This window comes from Carica papaya, chromosome 7, assembly GCF_054855325.1.
Source record: "Carica papaya isolate Zhongbai chromosome 7, ASM5485532v1, whole genome shotgun sequence".
Lineage (NCBI taxonomy): Eukaryota > Viridiplantae > Streptophyta > Magnoliopsida > Brassicales > Caricaceae > Carica > Carica papaya.
In genome coordinates, this window is record NC_142315.1 from 1,695,001 (window position 1) to 1,714,552 (window position 19,552).

The 19,552-nt window shown below is 33.3% G+C and overlaps 3 protein-coding genes across 5 annotated transcripts; 2 read left to right on the plus strand and 1 right to left on the minus strand.

The window, feature by feature from the left end:
* Window positions 1–3,924: 3,924 nt before the first annotated feature.
* Window positions 3,925–8,116, plus strand: LOC110817885 (oligopeptide transporter 1-like). Its single transcript, XM_088208681.1, has 7 exons — window positions 3,925–4,353; window positions 5,097–5,536; window positions 5,640–5,737; window positions 5,859–6,431; window positions 6,521–6,779; window positions 6,909–7,091; window positions 7,202–8,116. Exons 1-7 carry the CDS (start codon window positions 4,287–4,289, stop codon window positions 7,820–7,822), a joined length of 2,241 nt encoding a protein of 746 aa, XP_088064807.1. The 5' UTR covers window positions 3,925–4,286; the 3' UTR covers window positions 7,823–8,116.
* PGLP2 (2-phosphoglycolate phosphatase 2) lies at window positions 7,944–14,582 on the minus strand. 3 transcript variants are annotated; one of them, XR_015813739.1, is made up of 13 exons: window positions 14,317–14,582; window positions 14,157–14,224; window positions 13,914–14,009; window positions 13,730–13,801; window positions 13,133–13,204; window positions 12,125–12,184; window positions 11,983–12,035; window positions 11,797–11,894; window positions 11,622–11,721; window positions 11,360–11,463; window positions 11,104–11,263; window positions 10,267–10,384; window positions 7,944–8,363 (listed from the first exon to the last, which is right to left on the minus strand). XR_015813739.1 is itself a non-coding variant. In XM_088208682.1 (11 exons), exons 1-11 carry the CDS (start codon window positions 14,411–14,413, stop codon window positions 11,163–11,165), a joined length of 921 nt encoding a protein of 306 aa, XP_088064808.1. In that variant the 5' UTR covers window positions 14,414–14,582; the 3' UTR covers window positions 10,893–11,162. The 3 variants fall into 3 exon arrangements, 1 of the variants encoding a protein (XP_088064808.1); XR_015813738.1 differs by lacking the exon at window positions 10,267–10,384; XM_088208682.1 differs by lacking the exons at window positions 7,944–8,363; window positions 10,267–10,384 and having other exon boundaries at window positions 10,893–11,263.
* A 557-nt stretch (window positions 14,583–15,139) lies between these two features.
* Window positions 15,140–19,301, plus strand: FPS1 (farnesyl diphosphate synthase 1). Its single transcript, XM_022046648.2, has 12 exons — window positions 15,140–15,400; window positions 16,208–16,232; window positions 16,436–16,551; window positions 16,663–16,749; window positions 16,827–16,943; window positions 17,022–17,110; window positions 17,632–17,683; window positions 18,052–18,147; window positions 18,383–18,427; window positions 18,525–18,614; window positions 18,770–18,841; window positions 18,969–19,301. The coding sequence occupies exons 1-12, from the start codon at window positions 15,290–15,292 to the stop codon at window positions 19,095–19,097; spliced, it is 1,029 nt and encodes a 342-aa protein (XP_021902340.1). The 5' UTR covers window positions 15,140–15,289; the 3' UTR covers window positions 19,098–19,301.
* The last annotated feature ends 251 nt before the right edge of the window (window positions 19,302–19,552 follow it).

Sequence of the window (19,552 nt, forward strand, 5' to 3'; positions counted from 1 at the left end):
TTTATATATATATATATATCATACAGTAATAAACTTTAAATTTTATTAAACATTTTGACGTCATATTACGGTAAAAAAAAGTTTAGAAAACAGTGATTTTCTTTATATGTATATATATATAGATATATATATAGTTGTATTCCTTGGGCTTTGTTACCCATGCAAAAAGATACAAAACAATTTCCGGCACTAATTGCGCTGGCACTTTAATAATAAAAGCCCATTTCACGATACACACACATATACATATATGTATATGTATATATATATATATATATGTAATGTTATTTATATATGTGTGCGATTTTATATAAGTAAATGGGTAGCTAATATTGATTAGTGGGTGGCCCATTAATATTAATTAATAATTATGTGGCATTCGGCCATCTAATCACTTTTTGAAGATGGGATGGGCCTTGTACTGGGCTTCTTGGAAAACCATAAAATATATATATATATATATATATTGGAGAACTTTCCTTGAGTGGAATCTATTTTCATAAAAATTAATAAATTAAAATTTTATTTTGATTAAATCAAATATTATAAGTCGATCACTGTTAGTTCGTAACACGCTTATTAACTACTAAATCATCGTAATCATTGGCCCGATTCCTTTTCTTTAGAAACCGAACATCAAGCCCGTCACTTCAATCCATTTTTTCGAAGCTAATTCCTCGGCCAATCTCATGCTCAAAGCCCAAAGACCAATTCCATCTTGGCCCAAGTATCTTGTCCAGGGCCAAGGCCCAATGAAGCCCATTCTCCCTTTAGCCTAAACACATGTTTTCAGTATTACTTTGTGCGTGTATGTATGTATATATATATATATATATGTATGTATGTATATGATTTCACCATTAAAAATGTCATTTATATTTTTTCTACAAACACTTCTAACTTGCATTTTCTATAACGTGTTTTGAGAACCCAGAAAATTCCAAACTTTCATTTTCTTTGGCTCTCCAAAAAAAAAAAAATCTTAGATTTCACGTAGCGCTTTTGATCGAAAAATTAATTTGATTTAATTTATTTCGTAACATTCGCTCAACAAAAAAATAAATTTAGATTCTATAAGATCAAACCCACGAGAGTTAAAAAAAAAAAATGATGGAAGAAAATAATTTTTGTTTTTTTTTATATAAAAAAATTACGAGTTCAAATTTACTAAAAACTTATAATTTATTACTTTTTGAATATATTACGAGATGATTTTAATAAATTCATAATATTTAATTTAATAAAATTTAAAAAATAATTTTTAGTGCATTAATAAATTAGTAGTGACCAAATTAAATTTTATCTCAACAATTCATAACTTATTAGGAAAATAAAAAGAAGTAAATTTTTCATTAATCGATAAAAGTCTCGTAATATTTTAAATTTCTAAATTAATAAATTGATTATCCAATTTTTTTAGTTTTAATTAATTGAACCTATTAAATGCAATTAAATTAGAAGGCCAAATATGGGAGTTGGTAGATTGACGGGCTGTGATCGGATCCCAGAAATTTAGGTGAAGGATGTGGGCCAGGACAAATTATTACGTTATCTTCACCGAGGGCACAAAATTAATGACCTGCAGACCACCCCACTAGATTATTGCTCTATTCAATATTTTTTGTCCACTTACATTAACTGTCCTTTTTTTTTTCTTATAAAAAAAATATATACATATAATTATTAAGTATTTAAATAGTACGAATTAAACGCAATTAATTTACTTCAAAAATTTTATTTTTATAATTAATCACATTTATAAATAATTTTTTAATTTAATTCACACTATTTTTTAAATAAAAAATAAATAAATTAATAAAATTTATAAAATATTGTAACTTAATTTAATATTTTCATACCCGTAAAAATAACAAACTCGTTTTTTACATTCGCACGATTGACATATATATATACATATAAAATAATTAACGAACGAAGTTAGCGAGACGTTTCGTTGAACTTTTAGATTAAAAATTTTTATTAAATATTAAATAATTTTTATTTAAAAGTAATTTAATTAATAATATTTTTAAAACTCAAAATTCAAAATTTGTAGCACAATTAAGTGTTTTTGAATTCACCAATTTGATTGTGAATGATCAACAAACACCATTAAATTTTTTTTTTCTTCTTCTTAAAAATCAAAGTCTCCAACTAAGTGCAAAAATTTTCTTATCAAACATTAATATGTTCACCCAAAAATCTCTTTCCTTAGCCAAAGTTGGTCCACCTAACTTAATGTCTATACTAGAACCACCACCATTTCCCACTTACAAATTTGCAATAAATCACCCTCAATTCAAAGCATTCTTAAACTACAATTAATTACATATATAATGACCTATACTCTCCCGTTCTTTAATTAATTACCATATTTCACGGAGTTTAGAGAAATATTTGTTCGATCATAATGGTCAGTTTGTCAATAAATAACAAATGTTCAATTTTATTTATGTAAACGAAGTTATTTTTGTTGTAAATTATGTCTTAACTAAGACGGAGGTACCAATAAGTTTACAATAAGAAATAACGAACAAGTTAATTAATATTATTTTAAACTTTTTATAAGATACCAACTTGATTTCTATTCGAATTTATATTTTTTTTTTGGGGCGGAAATTTGTGTATGAACACTTTTTAAAATGTTAGTTGAAAAAAAAAAGTAAGAGTTGTTAGGATCTTCAATTGTAGCCATTCAAGGGTTTTCACTCATAGTGGTCCAAATAAAGCTTTGGGTTTCTTTAAAGCAAACAAGGATTCTTTAGTGTTCATTATGTTTACATCTTTGTGACCAAATCGTCAATTTTTTGAGAAAGAAAAATGGGAAAGAGTCGAAATATTAAGTCATCAAAGTCTAGCTATAAGAGTGCTATGCTGTACGAGCTATAAAAAATCTTTAATTTTTCTACAAAATAACATAATCGATAAAGACATCATTTTGAATATAAAACATGATTTTATTACATGTTCTCTCGTACGGGTAGTGAAGAATTTTTTTTTTTACTAAATTAGTACTGGATTATAGAAAAATGCACAACTTAAATAATTATTAATTGAATAATTATAAGTTTGATATCTCAAATAGTATAAGATAAGAAAGTACGAGATATTATTTACGTTGCATATTAATAGATTAAAATATAAATTATACGCAACTATTAGTATTCTAATTCGATATGTATGATTTCAATAATTGATATATCACTTTTCTATTACATATAATAAATTTAAATCAAACTATACTCTCGTATATATATTATTTAGAAATTATTTATATTATGTTATAATTAATGTATGTATATCATCTAATTAATATATATATATATATATCTTCCATGTGATCTCCCATGCATTGTTGAAAATTAGGTCTAGATCTTAAAGAAATTAACTATTTTTCCACTTTGATATTCCACCTATAGAGACTCCCTAAAAGTGTACATTATTTAATTTAATTTTCAAAACTACATAGACATCCAATGTTCTAAAACATACTTCACATTTATTACCATCCAAATAAGGTAGGAAAAAAAAAAAAGATATATAGCAATAAATACCCAAGAGAAAGTTAAAGCAACTAAAACCTCCCATGACAAAAATAACATATATATATATATATACATACATATATAGTTCCACTATATTGTTTTCATCCCAAGGCAAAATCATCTTAAAACTATTATCACTATTTATTTTTCAAAATAATAATAATAAAAAATTATAATAATGTAACAGTAAATAATACTGATATACTCGTTTAATAGTTAAAATTTTAATATTTTATTCAAAAGTTACGAATTCAAAATTACAAATTCGAAATTTAATAATTAATTTGTGTATGTAGTATAAAAATTATTTTGTACGACATCTCTGCATCAGCAAAACCCAACCGGATGCTCATATAAGGTGTCTATATATGTGTGTATGTGTGTGTGTGTGTATATATATATATGAACAGCTGGGAGCGGCAAGCATATCCATTTTGCTCATAATCCAAACAGAGGGAATCTGGTGGTCGTCATCAGAAATTCCATTTGAGCTTTCAAAGAATCTGTTTTATATTTGTCTGTTTGTAGTCTTCTGGTGTTCTGGCATGGGAATTCACAAGCGAACAAGAAATGTATCACAAGTTTTTTATAAAGGCAAGATGATAATGAAGGCGAGAACGATGAAGCTGTAAAGATTATACAATAAACCAGTCATGGCTTCTCCGGATTCTGAACTTTGAAATCCCACAGACATAGAAGAAGAAGAAGAAGAAGAAGAAGAAGGAGAAGAAGAAGAAGAATATGGAGAAGTTGGAAGCTAATGGGCTCCATGATCCCTCAGATAATCTAAAGAAGATTGATTCAGCTGGTACCCTTTTCTTCTCTCAGCTTCTTTTGCATGCCAGTATGCTGTGTGTGTGTGTATATATATGCGTATATGTATATATGCAGATAAAGGTTAAGGATCTGGTAATTAACTTGGTGATTAGTAGTGATAATCAAACAAGATTCAGAATGATTTCCATACAATGAAGAAATGTACTTAACGACCTTTTACTTTGTTTGCTGAGGTATTTGCTTAATGATTTTGAGAAGGTAGAAAATCTCTTCTGTCATTACGAAAAGATCTATACTTACATAATACAAACATGCCTACATTTTATTATTTACATACAAAATTCATATTTTTTATTATAATATTTTTCATGTGTTGATAAATTTAGATGTTAATTTTATTACCATAAATATTTTATTTTTGATGGTAAATTTAAGTTTTATTTCTTAGTTTTTAGATGAATCATATCTTAATATCACTCTAATTAAATTTTTTAAACAATTAAAAAAAAAGGACATTGAATAAGATTATGTTTTGTTTAATACATCTAATTTATGTTTTTTTTTAATTAAAGAAGAAAGAATGAAGGTTATTTTTATCATTCCTAATATATATATATGTGTGTGTGTGTGGATTTTCATTAATATATGAATAAAACCTTTACATTTAAAGTAACATACATTAATCATTTTAGCACAACGTTTAAAAATATATAAGAAACTAATGAAAGTAGAAAACCATGGTCATGTTCTTGAAGTCTTACTGATTTTGTGCAGAGGAAGCAAATGATTCTCCAATTGAAGAAGTGAGATTGACAGTTCCAATCACAGATGATCCAACAATTCAATGCTTGACATTTCGGACATGGGTTCTCGGAATCATTTCTTGCAGTTTATTAGCATTTGTGAACCAATTCTTCGGTTATCGACAAAATCTTCTGTATGTATCATCTGTTTCAGCTCAGATTCTGGTTCTTCCAGCAGGAAAACTAATGGCAGCATCTTTACCGAATAAACTCATTCGGATTCCGGGAACCAAGTGGTCGTTTTCGCTAAATTCGGGTCCTTTCAACTTGAAAGAACATGCTCTTATCACCATATTTGCCAATGCTGGTTCAAGCAGTGTTTATGCTGTGAACATAATTACTATTGTCAAGGCATTCTATCATGGGGCAATCCATCCTTTAGTAGCATTGTTGCTGACACATACAACTCAGGTGATGATCACACCACATCTTGCTGAATCTTATGCTATGACGTATATAGAAAAAAAAGGATATATACATACATCTTGCTGAATCTTTAATATGGAATAACCAGATGCTTGGCTATGGATGGGCTGGGATTTTTAGAAAGTTTCTAGTTGAATCACCCTACATGTGGTGGCCTTCTAATCTAGTTCAAGTCTCCCTCTTCAGGTATAAACTATCACTTTGCAGGAAACAATTTTTTCAAACCTAAACTATTGATCCTCAAAAGTTATAATCCGTTGTCAGTTATACTTTTCAAGGCTTATCTATTGTGTTTTCGAACATGTAGGGCACTCCATGAGAAGGAAGAACGGCCTAAAGGAGGTCTAACAAGGCTGCAATTCTTTATTCTAGTACTGATAAGTAGTTTCTCATACTATATTGTCCCAAACTATTTGTTTCCATCCATAAGTGCCTTGTCCTTTGCCTGTTGGATATGGCAAGACTCTGTGACAGCCCAAATAATTGGTTCTGGCACTCATGGTCTCGGAATTGGCTCGTTTGCACTTGACTGGTCGACAGTGGCTGGCTTCTTAGGTTCTCCTTTAGCCACCCCTGCATTTGCCATCGTAAACGTACTAGCTGGATTTGTCATAGTAGTCTACATATTACTCCCCATAGCTTATTGGACCAATTCATACAATGCCAGGAGGTTTCCCATTCTTTCAGCACATGTCTTTGACGCTAATGGCCAACCATACAATGTTTCTCGAGTCCTGAATAGGGAAACCTTCGTGTTCAATCAACAAGGCTATGATAACTACAGCAAAATCAATCTCAGTATCTTTTTCGTGTACGTTTATGGTCTAAGTTTCGCTGTCTTGGCTGCTACAGTGTCACATGTTGTACTCTTCCATGGGAGGTATATTCATGTCCCTATAATTCTTCATCTTAAACAATAATGATCGTGTATGTACTGGTTAATCCTAATTGTTATACATCTATTTGCAGATCGATTTGGCAGCAGACAAAAGCAGCCATGAGCAATAAATTTGATGACGTTCATGCCAGGTTAATGAAGAAAAACTATGAAGCTGTTCCTCAATGGTGGTTCCTTACAATCTTGATACTAGTGACAGGACTTGCCATTCTTGCCTGTGAAGGCTTTGGCAAGCAACTTCAACTCCCTTACTGGGGAGTCCTACTAGCAATAGGCTTAGCCTTCTTTTTCACTCTCCCAGTTGGTGTTATTGCAGCTACGACGAACGCGGTATATAGCTTCGAAGTCTTTTGCTTTTTTTTTTTTTTTTCTTCTTTTTTTCGTTCATTACAAGACTCGTTGCATAATAAAAAATAATGAGTATTTATGTTGTCCGTGTATATGTGTATCTTTGTGCAGACACCCGGATTAAATGTCATCACTGAACTAATTATCGGTTACATGTATCCCGGGAAGCCTTATGCGAATGTTGCTTTTAAGACCTATGGCTATGTAAGCATGTCACAGGCATTGATGTTTCTGTCAGACTTCAAGCTTGGACATTACATGAAAATTCCTCCAAAATCAATGTTTCTTGTTCAGGTAACCTCTTCGGTTGAATCATTGTAGCCTTTTGTTTCTTGACAAACAAGAAATTGCATCGAAAAAGAAGGCTACTATCGATTCTAATTAATGAATTAATTGAAATGAAGTTAGTAGGAACGGTGATTGCATCTTCAGTCTACTTTGGCACATCATGGTGGCTTCTCACAACAATCGAATACATCTGTGATCCGGATAAATTACCGCCTGGAAGTGCATGGACATGTCCGGGAGATGATGTTTTCTACAACGCCTCGATCATCTGGGGTGTGGTTGGACCGAAACGAATGTTTGGTCCTCTTGGATTGTACTCAAAGATGAACTACTTTTTCCTAATTGGTATTCTGGCACCAGTTCCTGTCTGGGTGCTTTTGCGCATATTTCCCAAGCAAAAATGGCTAAGACTCGTTAACATGCCAGTCATTTTAGGAGGTGCACTGGCCTTGCCAGCAGCCAGAACTGTGAATTACATCTGCTGGGGGACTGTGGGACTTCTATTCAACTTATTTGTGTATAGGAGATATAAAGCATGGTGGGCTAGACATAATTACATTCTATCAGCTGGGTTGGATGCTGGGGTTGCTTTCATGGCTATTCTCTGCTATTTCACTCTTCAAATTAAGAACATCAATGGACCTGGCTGGTGGGGTTTGGATTTGGATCATTGCCCTCTTGCACGTTGCCCCACAGCTCCTGGTATAGCGGTTGATGGGTGTCCTGTTTTTCATTAACACGATCACATAATAACCATATCTATAATCAAGTCTCCGGCGAGGGGGACAGCTATACATTGAGCAAATTAAAAACTTCAGGGTTCAAGTTTATATATATATATATATATAGATAGCTAAATTTACTTCTCAATATATAAGTTTCATTGTCGTTCAATGTGTAAGTTCTATAATGTATTAGTCTTTGGCTAGGCTGAAGATGATCATACAATACTTCAATCACTAATAGCTTTCTATACAGACAATTGAACATATGTAAATTTCGTAATTACAAAACAATGGGGCTTTAATTTAGCCGGGAATCCTCTACTTACAGAAGCATATACACATGCAAACATATATAACTAAACAGGCAGCAGGATTATACATAAGAATTTATATGGGTTAAGCTGAAAGTAGAAGAAGCAGATAGAGCAAAGGCTGAACGAAGAGGGTAGACTTGGAGGAAGAAGAAGAAGAAGCAGCAGCAGCAACCCATGAAGTAGCCGAGGCGCCATTGTCATCACCACCACCTTTAGCAGCGCCGCCACGACCACCACCCCTGATTATTGCACGTTTTAAATTAGATTAATACATTATATTCTTGGAAGTTGTTTGTAGAAGAGACCAAGGAGTTACGCCACGTGATTGTGTATCCATATTGTTGTGTATAATATTTTTACCTGATAAATAATTGTGTGTGTATATATATATATTATATATATATATTTGGTAATAGTACTTATATCAACAATATTATTTTAAATTATACTAACATTTAATACACCTATGAGAAATTCTACCTTTCATATTTAAATTCATGATTTTTAAGAAAATAATAAAGATTTTAATAACTAAAGTTCCGTATATTAGGTAATAAAAGTTAATTTCTTATCAAATATTAAATATGTAAAGCACAATAATCACATGCATAAACATACTATTTAATAATATGCATAATATATATTACTATTACAGCGCATATACATACATATATATGGCTTTTCCTAAAACTAACTTAAAGTGACTGCCGCTGCTGACCATGGCTAAGCATGTACTTGCCCTTTTAAAAGTAAAAATTTCCATTTTGCGGGCCTATATCATATATCTATATATAGACGTATTCTCAGCCAGCAGTACATAGAAACATGATGTTGTCTGGCACGTGGGCTCTTCTCTAAAAAATTTCCAAGAATTCAGTTTAAGAAGATGAAGATGAAGATGAAGATGAAGATGAAGATGAAGATATCAGGGAGTTCATTGAGCATCCTTCTACTCCTTTTGGTTGCAGCGATTACATTGTTGGCAACAACGGCAGCTGCCGGAGGTGGCGGTCGTGGTGGCGGCGGCGGTGGCGGTGGCGGTCGTAGAGGTGGTAGATACGGCGGCTTCTCCGGTATATATAGGGGAGTGCATCAACCCTCTCGGTCCTCATCAACTTCATGGGGTGCTGCTGCTTCTTCCAAGTTTATCTTCCTCGTTGAGCTTTTGCTCTCTCTGCAACTTCTCCTTTTCCTTTTAGCTTAACCCATTTACATTCTTCTGCGCTCTACTATTTCCACTGCTGCTTAAAGGGTTTATATATCATCTATGTGTTTGTGGATGTAGAGGAGTATTCTCAGCTTTATATCTATATATTTCTATCTATTTGTATATATGCATGCGCGAACGTTTTTGTGCTTGAAAAGTAATGATTGAGCACTATATTTCTGGTCGAGAAGCCTGAGATTAAAAGGCATACGAAGTTTTCAATAAATTCCTCTTCCTCTTGTGTTTGCTGGGCTACCATGAACAATTATGATAGACATGTTACTCTAACCCAAGTATGCATCAAACGTGCCAATTATAAGTAACTTTTGCATATCAAATAACCTAAAGTTATGAATTGAAACAAGATAGACTGGGTTTTAACGAATGCAACCAACAAAATATAAATACCAAAGTGTGTTAAACACATTGATTCTGGTCTAAATGCTACGATATGCAGAATACATCATGTATATCAATGCAAATGAGAGGACGAGTGGCGCACTACACAAGGTGAGTTCACCATGAGGTGCCAAACCCCACTTGGTTAGTGGCATGCTCCATAGACAATTGGTGCATGCCATACACCAAGCGTGCCTACCAGTATCCTCCTTTGTTTGGCGCATATCACAGGCTTGTGGCATGCACCAAACATGTAGGGGTTTCACGCCTCTGATCCTAAGAGGTGTGCCTCAAACCCATGTAGTAGATCCCTTAGTTTTAGGTATTTTGGTCATTGAATCTAGCTCAGCCTTCTTAAATTCTTGCCTCCAATAGGTAATACAGTTAAATGCTTAGTGTATGAAGGCATTTAATATAGTGGGTGCAAAAGATTTTACCAATCCAAATTTCATGTGAACTCATCAAGCTGGTCCCCAGTTTCACCCTCTTAGTCTATATTAAAATAAATAAATTAATAAAGACTATCTGAATGATACCTGACAAATATCAAGATTATGGACCTCCTGTAGTGATGTAGGGAAATCGTGTAACGAATGCAGGGTCTTCAATTTCTCAAGCATCTTTTCCTCGTTCCAGCAGACTTAAATTAAAGTTCTAGTTCAATACCCACGTATGGAATCAGAAACCAACAAGCAGAAACAAGTTGAAGTCTAAAACAGGTTGCTTTCCTTGAACCAACATTCTTTTTGAAGGTTAGGAAATTTCTGGTTCAAAAAGGATGTAGCCCTCTTGTTGTCTTTTCTACTCTGATAAAGTTTGTTGCTTGCTTTTTGGTTGTGAAGCTAAGCCAACTACACTTTTTGAAAACTGTCTAGTAATAGATCTCATGTACTACCTTAATTTTATATGTAAAAATATATAATTGTTATCCATTATATAAAAATTCAAGTCATTTACTATTAATAACTTCAGCTTACATTTTTTTTAAAACAAATGGATTAAACTTGAAAAGTATGCATTGATCTCTAAACTTCTCATACCAAATTTCAACCATTTCAATAATTTAACCAAGTAATGTGATACAGCTTAAGCTGTAATATGATGCAAGCAGGACCGACCAGAAACTAGAAAATACAGAAAGCAGGAGAGAGGGGAGAGGAAGAAGACAATAGGGGTAAGGGATCTTTAAATTTCTCCAAAAAGATTCCTGAGTATGTGCTTGCATGCTTGAACCAGTCATTATAATTAAGACCGTTCTTAGTCCTATTAACTACTGTAACTAGGTTCTATTATTCTATAGAATTTAATCAGGTTTCGAATACCCTGTTACAAAAATTACTTCTATAGTATGTGTGTTTCAAATACAAATTTACCAGTAGCTTTGCGGAACAGGCATGAAACAATGACTCAACAGTCGACAGAGAAGACCTGATCATTCGCCCAATAGTTTAAGAATGTCAGACATCTTGCTTGTATAATAATCAGGTATGATGGTGTTGGAGGGCCTTTGAAGAATTGATTCAGTTGTCACACCTGTAATTTTTGAAGTTTTAAAATATAGGCAAAGTTACAAAACGGCTTGCTAGTCATTTTAGCTCGCACTGGAAAGATATATAGAAATCCTTGTACCTGAAAGAACCAGTAAAGTTTTGCAGCCAGCATTCTGTCCAAATAATATGTCAGTGTCTAATCGGTCACCCACCATACACATTTTGGAGGTTTCAATGTTAAATCTGAAAAAAGAAAAAAAGAGGATAGAGTGAGCATAAGGTATAATGACGTACAATATTTCTCTAGTGCCATATCATACTTTGACTATACAGGAGGTGAATTCAAAAACTACGTTTTGGAGACGATTAATCCAAAAAGGGATGTACCATTCCCAACTTACTTCTCAAGTAAGAAATCCATCATGAATGTTGACGGTTTTCCAACAACAGTAGGCTCCCTTTCAGTTGATCCACACATTGCAGCAACCATACATCCAGCACCTGAAAACTAGACTGGAGTTGATAATATGATGAAGAAAACTCTCAGGCTTGCATCTTATGTAGGAATTAGCTTACCAGGCCACTCTTGTAATTCAGTCATATTGCCCACAGAATCGCGATTGGTAGCGACAAATAGGCACCCTGGATTCTCACGTATGCAAAGGGTTCCATACCTGCAAGTTGAGATCTTGATAAGGAAACAAAATAATGGCAAGCATGCAGTTTGATAATGACTCCAAATGATTGATTTTGGTTTCTTACTGAAGTTTGTAATAATTAATATTTGGGTCTAGTCCAACCACAACTGCTCCAACCTGGAGAAAGGCGGTACTTTGACATAAATATCAAGCACAGAAGAATAAGTTAAAAATCTTCTAAAGGTTGCATGTAGATGTTACATTACATTTTTATCATATTCAAAGAAGAAATTTGATGTCAGCTGCACCCGTTTCTCAGCATCTTCCTGCCATAAATAATTCCTATTAGTTTTGCTCAAAGCAGCAGGTTGTTGCCAATACGGGATGAGGAAGAAAGAAAAGGGAAAAAAAGCATAAAAACCCATTTCTTCACAATAAAAATACTGGTAAGAACCAGAAAAAGAAAATGAACAAATTATTGGAAAAGGGCAGGATGGTCATACTTTACTTTCTAATCCCAGGGTTCAATTTGAAAATTAACCCTTAAAACTCTAGCATGTAACTTGGGATATGCACAATTGTCGTTATTCATTAAAATACTATTCTTCAATACCACTACACTTTGTTAACCATTCAAGGATGTATGCACTGTTGGAGAGATAAAAGCCATAACTTTGTTTGATCGGGACAAATTTTGATAATTAGAGATCAGTTCAAAATTGAAAAGGAAGAGAACAGGGATTTTTCTTCAGCTTTTGGCTGAATAATTTTATCTTTGGAACATACCTCAGATCAAGAGAATGAACCTTGGCCTTTTAACTGAATGAAAGCTTTGTATAAATATAAAAAAGAATTGAAGTCTAAAATCATCAACTGAAGGGGACAAGAACCACATTAACCAAGATGGACAGCAAGGTTGGTTTCTTAACTGTTAAAGCCCTAAGTGGAGCAAAAAGACCAGAAGAAAACCATGAAACACGAAATGAATTTCTGCTGTATTTGATGTGCAAAGGAAAAGAGAAACATAGGATTGCCAGGCCAAAGCGAGCTTTCTTACTGGTTCCATTAGATGCAATTTCCTATAATAGCAAATCCAACCGTGCAAAATGCATCAATAAGCTACTCTTTTTTTTTTTTGGGCTTTGCTTCCGCGGGGCATGTGATATTTGAACACTCACCATCCCATTAAAGTGGGAGGGAAATAATTGCAGGACTGAGTCATAGTGGTTAAGTAAAATAAGCTACTCTCTCATTCTTAATACAATTGGACTTACTGGGCCACCAAGACCGGTAAATCCAGCAAGGCGGAGCTCCTCCAATATTCCTTCTCCGCCTATAACATACACCTGTGGAAGAATAGATTAGCTGCAATACTTTAAAGAGTTATCATACCACAAATGGCATAATACAAATCTTTCTAAAGCAATTTGAATCCCAAGATCTGAATAACCATTGACAGTCAAATCTTCAACCATTTCGTTTAGTTGATTTGGAGAAGTATGTCACAAATTAACTGAATTGAACTGCCCTCATAAATTTCAATTAACACATCAAAAGCAGTTTAGAGCAAACAATAGAGACTGTTTTTTGGGAAACTTAAAATTAAAGGATCAGGTGATCAAGTCTCAGACTTATAGCTTGAACATGACTACCGGAGTCTGTACTCCAGCATTTTGTTATTAAGTTTGCAGGCTTCAACGCACAAAGAAAAGGTTAAAAGAAAATATTTGGGAAATCGGTGAAATAAAATACTGCATCAGACTATTCATCTAACCAACGGCAGAAAAATAATCAAGGAAATATAGACAAGCAGAGAAGACAGCAGTGAGTACAATATTATCTTTGATTTGCTAGAAGGATGAGTGACAAACCTTCTTGTCGTTAGGAAAATTATTGACCTTGAGATACATTGCAGCTGCAAATGATGAAGAGAATATCTCATCCTATAAACGTTTAACCAGACAACCATATAATTAGCTTCAAATGTGCTACAACCAGAATTCAAATTCTAGCAAATAGAAAAGTTTCAATTGGGAAAAGATCGAATCTCAGTACCTCAGTAACTGAAGAAACACCAAGAGACTGTAGTTTTTTACTGTATTGACTCCTTGATTTCGTCGAGTTATTGGTCACAAAGACTATCTTCTTCCCCTGATTCCAAACAACAAAATGAAAAAACACAAGCAAGCATTGTTACTCAGATTACACACACATACACATATGGATACATACATATAATAAAATCTAAGAAAAGAAGGAAATGAGAAAACAGAAAAGGAACTATAACCAATGAAGCACCTTTGAGCGAAGCATGTCTATGGTCTGAGCGACGCCATCAATGAGCTTATCGCCCTTCCAAATGACACCTGATCAATAATTACAATTTAATGAATATTAGCGAATCTAATCACGATTTAATCCATTTCAAAGACAGAGAAAATGTTACAGAAGTTCGTACCATCACAATCAAATAGGAAAGCCTCGACGGAATCGAAGAGCGATCTCACATTGTTGCGAGACAGAAGCTGCGAAACTCTCCTTGCGCCGTTCATCATCCTCCGTTTTACTCATACAATTGACCAACGTGCGAAAATAAAAAGCTATATGAATCTGGAATCGTATTCCTTTCTTTTTGTCGTTTTCTTTTTTTATATTCGCATATGTTTCACACCCAACCATTGAAGTAGGTTTTTGCAGCAGCCCAGAGTCGTCTGGCCGACACTCGTGGACGTGGTTTGGTAGGTAGATGAAGATCGAAACGTCGTCGTTTGGCTGACATCGGTTACGAAAGTTTTGTAGGGTCCAAAAGTGTTTCCTGATTTTGCCAGGTCAGCTATAAAGTAGGATCTAATGTCTTTAATTATTTTCTTTTTCTCCACGCGAACAATAACTTATAATATAAATTTAAATAATATTGAAATGGAATAATTTTGTGTTTAATTGAATTTATGTTTTAAAGTAATAAAAAAATGAGTAAAAAAAACATTATTAATTAAAATAATTAAATTTTATCATAATTTATTACGCAATAAATTTAATTAGTGAAAAATATTTGATATTTTCTATATGTAAATTCACATATTTTTTAATTGTGAATTCTAATTGTTAATTATTACTTTTAATTGCGAATTTTAATTGTTAATCAACATATTAAAAGTTAATTATGATGGCAAATATTGTAATTTTGTTGAATTACGGTACCTATTTTGGGAAAAAGAGCTGTACAAATACAATGTCAGTGTGGAATTAAGCATCTCCTTGCTCTCCCTCTCCTACAATATCTGAACACTCCAGCACTCTCTCTCTCTCTCTCTCTCTCTCTCTCTCTCTCTCCATCGCTGTCTGTAAAGACAGGCATCTGGAGTTCTACCTCGTTTGAGTGATAACTATCTCTTACCTACCATCTCCTCTCTTTCTCTCTGAACAAATCAATGGCGGATCTCAAGTCAACGTTTCTCAAGGTGTATTCCACTTTGAAATCGGAGCTCCTTGACGATCCTGCTTTCGAGTTCACCGATGTTTCCCGTCAATGGGTCGAGCGAGTAACTTGCTTTCCTTTCCTCATTTTCTTCTTTTTCAGCTCACGTTTCTTGATCTGTGATATATTCCAACTATCTTCTTGACATTATCATTGTTCTGATTGTTAATTTTGTTCTTCTTCTATTTTCCTGATCCATCATTACTTTACTGGCTTTCTTACATTTTGGTGGACGGTGAGAAAACCAATGTAAAAGGCGTGAGCTCAAGTTGTTTGATAATATGCTTTTGAATAAGATTTTGTATAATGTTGAAGTTTTTTATTGGTTAAGTTGATTAAAATTGCTAATCAATTGATTGTGTTATTGGGTTTTCATTTTAAATCTCTGGAGGTTTTGCCAAAGGATCTCTTCTCTTCTGTATGGATGCTAGGAATGGTTATCTTTCTATTTTAATGGGATTGATCTTGAACATCTAGTTTCATGCCTTCCAAGATGAGGATTTCCAGTGAACGTTGCCCTTTATTATGAGGTGTCCTCTTGCGGATTTTACAGTGTTCATAGTAATTAAATAATAGTGAAAGAGGGAAATTTCTGAACAAATATAGTAGTTGTTGCTATAGCGTGTGCTATTGACTATTACCTGCTAATTCATGCTTTTTCCAGTCTGGTTGCCTTTATGCAGTTTGAGGTTCTACAATGATTGGCAGTTGCTATAGCTTGTCCCTGAAAATGTTTTATGTAGTATTAATGCGGATAGCCTGATATTACCCTAATATATATGGTGGAGATGATTTTGTGGTTACACTCTTCCTTATTATTTGGTTGTTAATAATGGCTTTTCTGACAATGTTATTTGCTCTATTGTTATAGATGCTGGACTACAATGTTCCTGGAGGTGAGAACTGACATCTTCTTTTAAAAAATATATTTTTCTTAATGTTAGTATTCTTGTAAATCATTAAATGGCCATAATCTTCTAGCATCAAAGGGGGAGTAAAGTAAACCATCAAAACAAAGGAGTAAAACATGCAACTAGGGGAACTTCCTATTCAATCACATGTTAGTGAAAATATTTCTGGGCCATCTTTTATTTTTCAGGCAAGCTGAATAGGGGGCTCTCTGTGGTTGATAGTTATAAACTGTTGAAACAAGGAAATGAATTATCTGAAGATGAAATTTTCCTTTCATGTGCACTTGGTTGGTGCATTGAATGGGTAAGGTTGTCCAGGATTTGATTATTTGTCGGATGGTCATGCATATTGTTTCGATAATCTCATTGCTAAACTATGACAGAACCTTATGATTTCTAATTATAATATGTGCAGCTTCAAGCATATTTTCTTGTACTTGATGACATTATGGATGGCTCTCACACTCGTCGTGGTCAACCTTGCTGGTTTCGAGTGCCCAAGGTCTGTGCTAAAATTGACATGTTCTGTTGCTCTTCTCTTGGTTAATGAATTAAATTGGCTTGTACTTTATGTCATAGGTTGGTCTGATTGCGGCAAATGATGGGATTCTTCTTCGCAATCACATTCCCAGGATTCTTAGAAAACACTTCCGAGGAAAGCCTTACTATGTAGATCTGCTTGATTTGTTTAATGAGGTACTTCCCTTTATAACTTTGATTTGCTCAGTTGTCAATATAAAAGCATGCTAAATTTTGATTGTCATGTTTACATAGGTGGAATTTCAAACAGCTTCAGGACAGATGATAGATCTAATTACAACAATTGAAGGAGAAAAAGATTTGTCCAAATACGCATTGTCACTGTGAGTGAAACATTTTATAACATATATTCGTCCACGAAGAAGCAAGTATGGAGCTACATGATTCATGATAATGTAAATTGTCAATCCATTTAAATATTTTAATTGACATGAATAACATAGGAGACCCGTTTTAGTCTAGGTTGTTAGACAAGGTACTCCACACCGTATTGATTAGAATAAATGGGTTGTTATGGTCTCCAGATGTGCTGGTAATGACGGCTCAATAAACCAGAGATGGGATTATCTGTGTTCCTTATATGGCTATATCTATGTAAATGGAAAAATTGGCTGCTAGGGTGGCAACAAATATTAGCTTTAAGTACCTAAAAGTGTAATAAGTACAGGTTAATGATGTAAAACTATTGGGAGTATATAAGCCATTCAAATTCTAAAATATTCTAGAGAGTCAGATTTAAATTCTTTCTGGTGGATGATAAAATCTACCCATCCCGTGTGGTTATAATTCTGTATAAAACTATGTTTTGTCTATTAATCTAGAAATTGTTTTGAATTTTATGCAGACACCGACAAATTGTCCAGTACAAAACTGCCTATTACTCATTTTACCTCCCTGTGAGTATAAATCATAGATAATTTTTACCGTCTAAGATACGCCTTGTAAAAGTAGTAATCATCTTTACTTTCTTGCTGTTCTTGCCATTTGTATATGCTGTTGCTTTTTCTGATGTAAGAAATGTTCCTTGTCCCCTTATAAATTCTCTAGTTCCTTTAAAAGTAGCATTGACTTCTACTTTGAAATCTTTGCCAAACTTTATGGCTCGATAGATTTTTAGTACTATTTACGTTGTTCTTCTACATATGTTCTATAATTAGATGAAATATGATGTTAATCTTTTCTATGACCTTATCCAGTTTCTGACTATTGAAAGCTGATGTGTTGTATTGACTATTTATTGATGACCCTTGCAACATCTACTTAGGTTGCTTGTGCATTGTTGATGGCGGGCGAGAATCTGGATAATCATGTTGATGTAAAGAACGTTCTTATTGATATGGGGATCTACTTTCAAGTACAGGTAATCTATCTTGTTCAGTATTCTGGACATAAATTATAACTCAAACTAAGGGATTTCTTAGCAGGAGTATATCTAGCTCCGCTGTGTATCTCTAGCCAAGTCTTTGGACACCCGGACTGAATCTTTTTGGTTTGAGTTATAATTTCCCAGCGGGAATATATCTATCTTGATTTCCTAGCTGGAATATATATGGCTGATTGTTTATGCAATTTACTCTGTTTCATGCTCTTTGCAGGACGATTATTTGGATTGTTTTGCTGATCCTGAGGCACTTGGTAAGGTGAGCCCCAATTTAATTGGCAGAAAATTTGACCGTGGAATTAAATATTTAAAGCTTCTCTTTCTCAATTTTCAACTTGAGTTCCTTGTATAATCAGATAGGAACAGATATAGAAGATTTTAAGTGCTCTTGGTTGGTGGTTAAAGCATTGGAAAGATGCAATGAAGACCAAAAGAAAGTGTTATATGTAAGAGCAAAACACGCTTTTTCTTTTACTTATTCTCTTTACTTCACCACTCGAAAACCCTTGTTTTTTCAGTCTATTATTACTTTGTTAGAACTACTTGAATATTTTCCAGACTTGGGAAAAATTTGCACCTTGATGTACTTGTCCTATTCCAGGAGAACTATGGTAAACCTGATCCGGCTAATGTTGCTAAAGTAAAGGCGCTCTACAACGAACTTGATCTCCAGGTATGAACCCGGATCTTAATAATGCCGTTTTGATCATTTGATAGGACATGATACGGGACAGTTGAAGTGAAAATTACCAGAACATGATCACACAATTTTACTATATTTTAAACTTTCAACTTGACAGAGTGTGTTTGCTGAGTATGAGAGCCAGAGTTATCAGAAATTAATAGCTGCCATCGATGCACATCCGAAGAAAGAAATTCAAGCTGTGTTGAAATCTTTCTTGGCAAAAATATACAAGCGGCAAAAGTAAAGCTTACAATATCTAGGATTCTTGGATCTCATTCAAACATTTTAATGTTGTGTTATTTTTTGGCTTTGAATGAACAGAGTTCATACTTGATCTTCAGACATTAACTGCTGTTAGTTTCCTTTTTTGTTCTCTTTTCTGGAGTTTAGTTATATGTTATAACTTGTTCAAATCAGTGTTAAAGCCGTTGCACTTTTTATTTATTTATTCAAACATCTATTTTTATTTCTGTTAAAAGAAAATTTATTCAAAAACTAATTTAGTAAAATATTAATACCGTAATTTAGATTAATTGATTAAATCAACGGACTAATAATAATTTTTTAAAAAAAGTTAAATTAATAGATTAATCATGTCAATTTGTTATTATTAACAACTAATTTAATTAACTAATTAAAATTATTTTTTTGAATTATTTTTAAAGTAAATTTTTTATTAAAAATATAAAAAATTAAATA

Excerpts from the sequence above, each read along its gene's own strand:
- LOC110817885 (XM_088208681.1), top strand. The coding sequence starts at position 4,287 with ATGGAGAAGTTGGAAGCTAATGGGCTCCATGATCCCTCAGATAATCTA. Across the intron at positions 6,432-6,520 it reads GTTGTACTCTTCCATGGGAG|ATCGATTTGGCAGCAGACAA; the intron begins GTATATTCATGT and ends ATCTATTTGCAG. Across the intron at positions 7,092-7,201 it reads AATCAATGTTTCTTGTTCAG|TTAGTAGGAACGGTGATTGC; the intron begins GTAACCTCTTCG and ends ATTGAAATGAAG.
- PGLP2 (XM_088208682.1), bottom strand. The coding sequence starts at position 14,413 with ATGATGAACGGCGCAAGGAGAGTTTCGCAGCTTCTGTCTCGCAACAAT. Across the intron at positions 12,036-12,124 it reads TCTTTGAATATGATAAAAAT|GTTGGAGCAGTTGTGGTTGG; the intron begins GTAATGTAACAT and ends GCCTTTCTCCAG. Across the intron at positions 11,464-11,621 it reads ATGGATTTCTTACTTGAGAA|ATTTAACATTGAAACCTCCA; the intron begins GTAAGTTGGGAA and ends TTCTTTTTTCAG.
- FPS1 (XM_022046648.2), top strand. The coding sequence starts at position 15,290 with ATGGCGGATCTCAAGTCAACGTTTCTCAAGGTGTATTCCACTTTGAAA. Across the intron at positions 16,552-16,662 it reads TTGGTTGGTGCATTGAATGG|CTTCAAGCATATTTTCTTGT; the intron begins GTAAGGTTGTCC and ends TAATATGTGCAG. Across the intron at positions 18,842-18,968 it reads ACAACGAACTTGATCTCCAG|AGTGTGTTTGCTGAGTATGA; the intron begins GTATGAACCCGG and ends TCAACTTGACAG.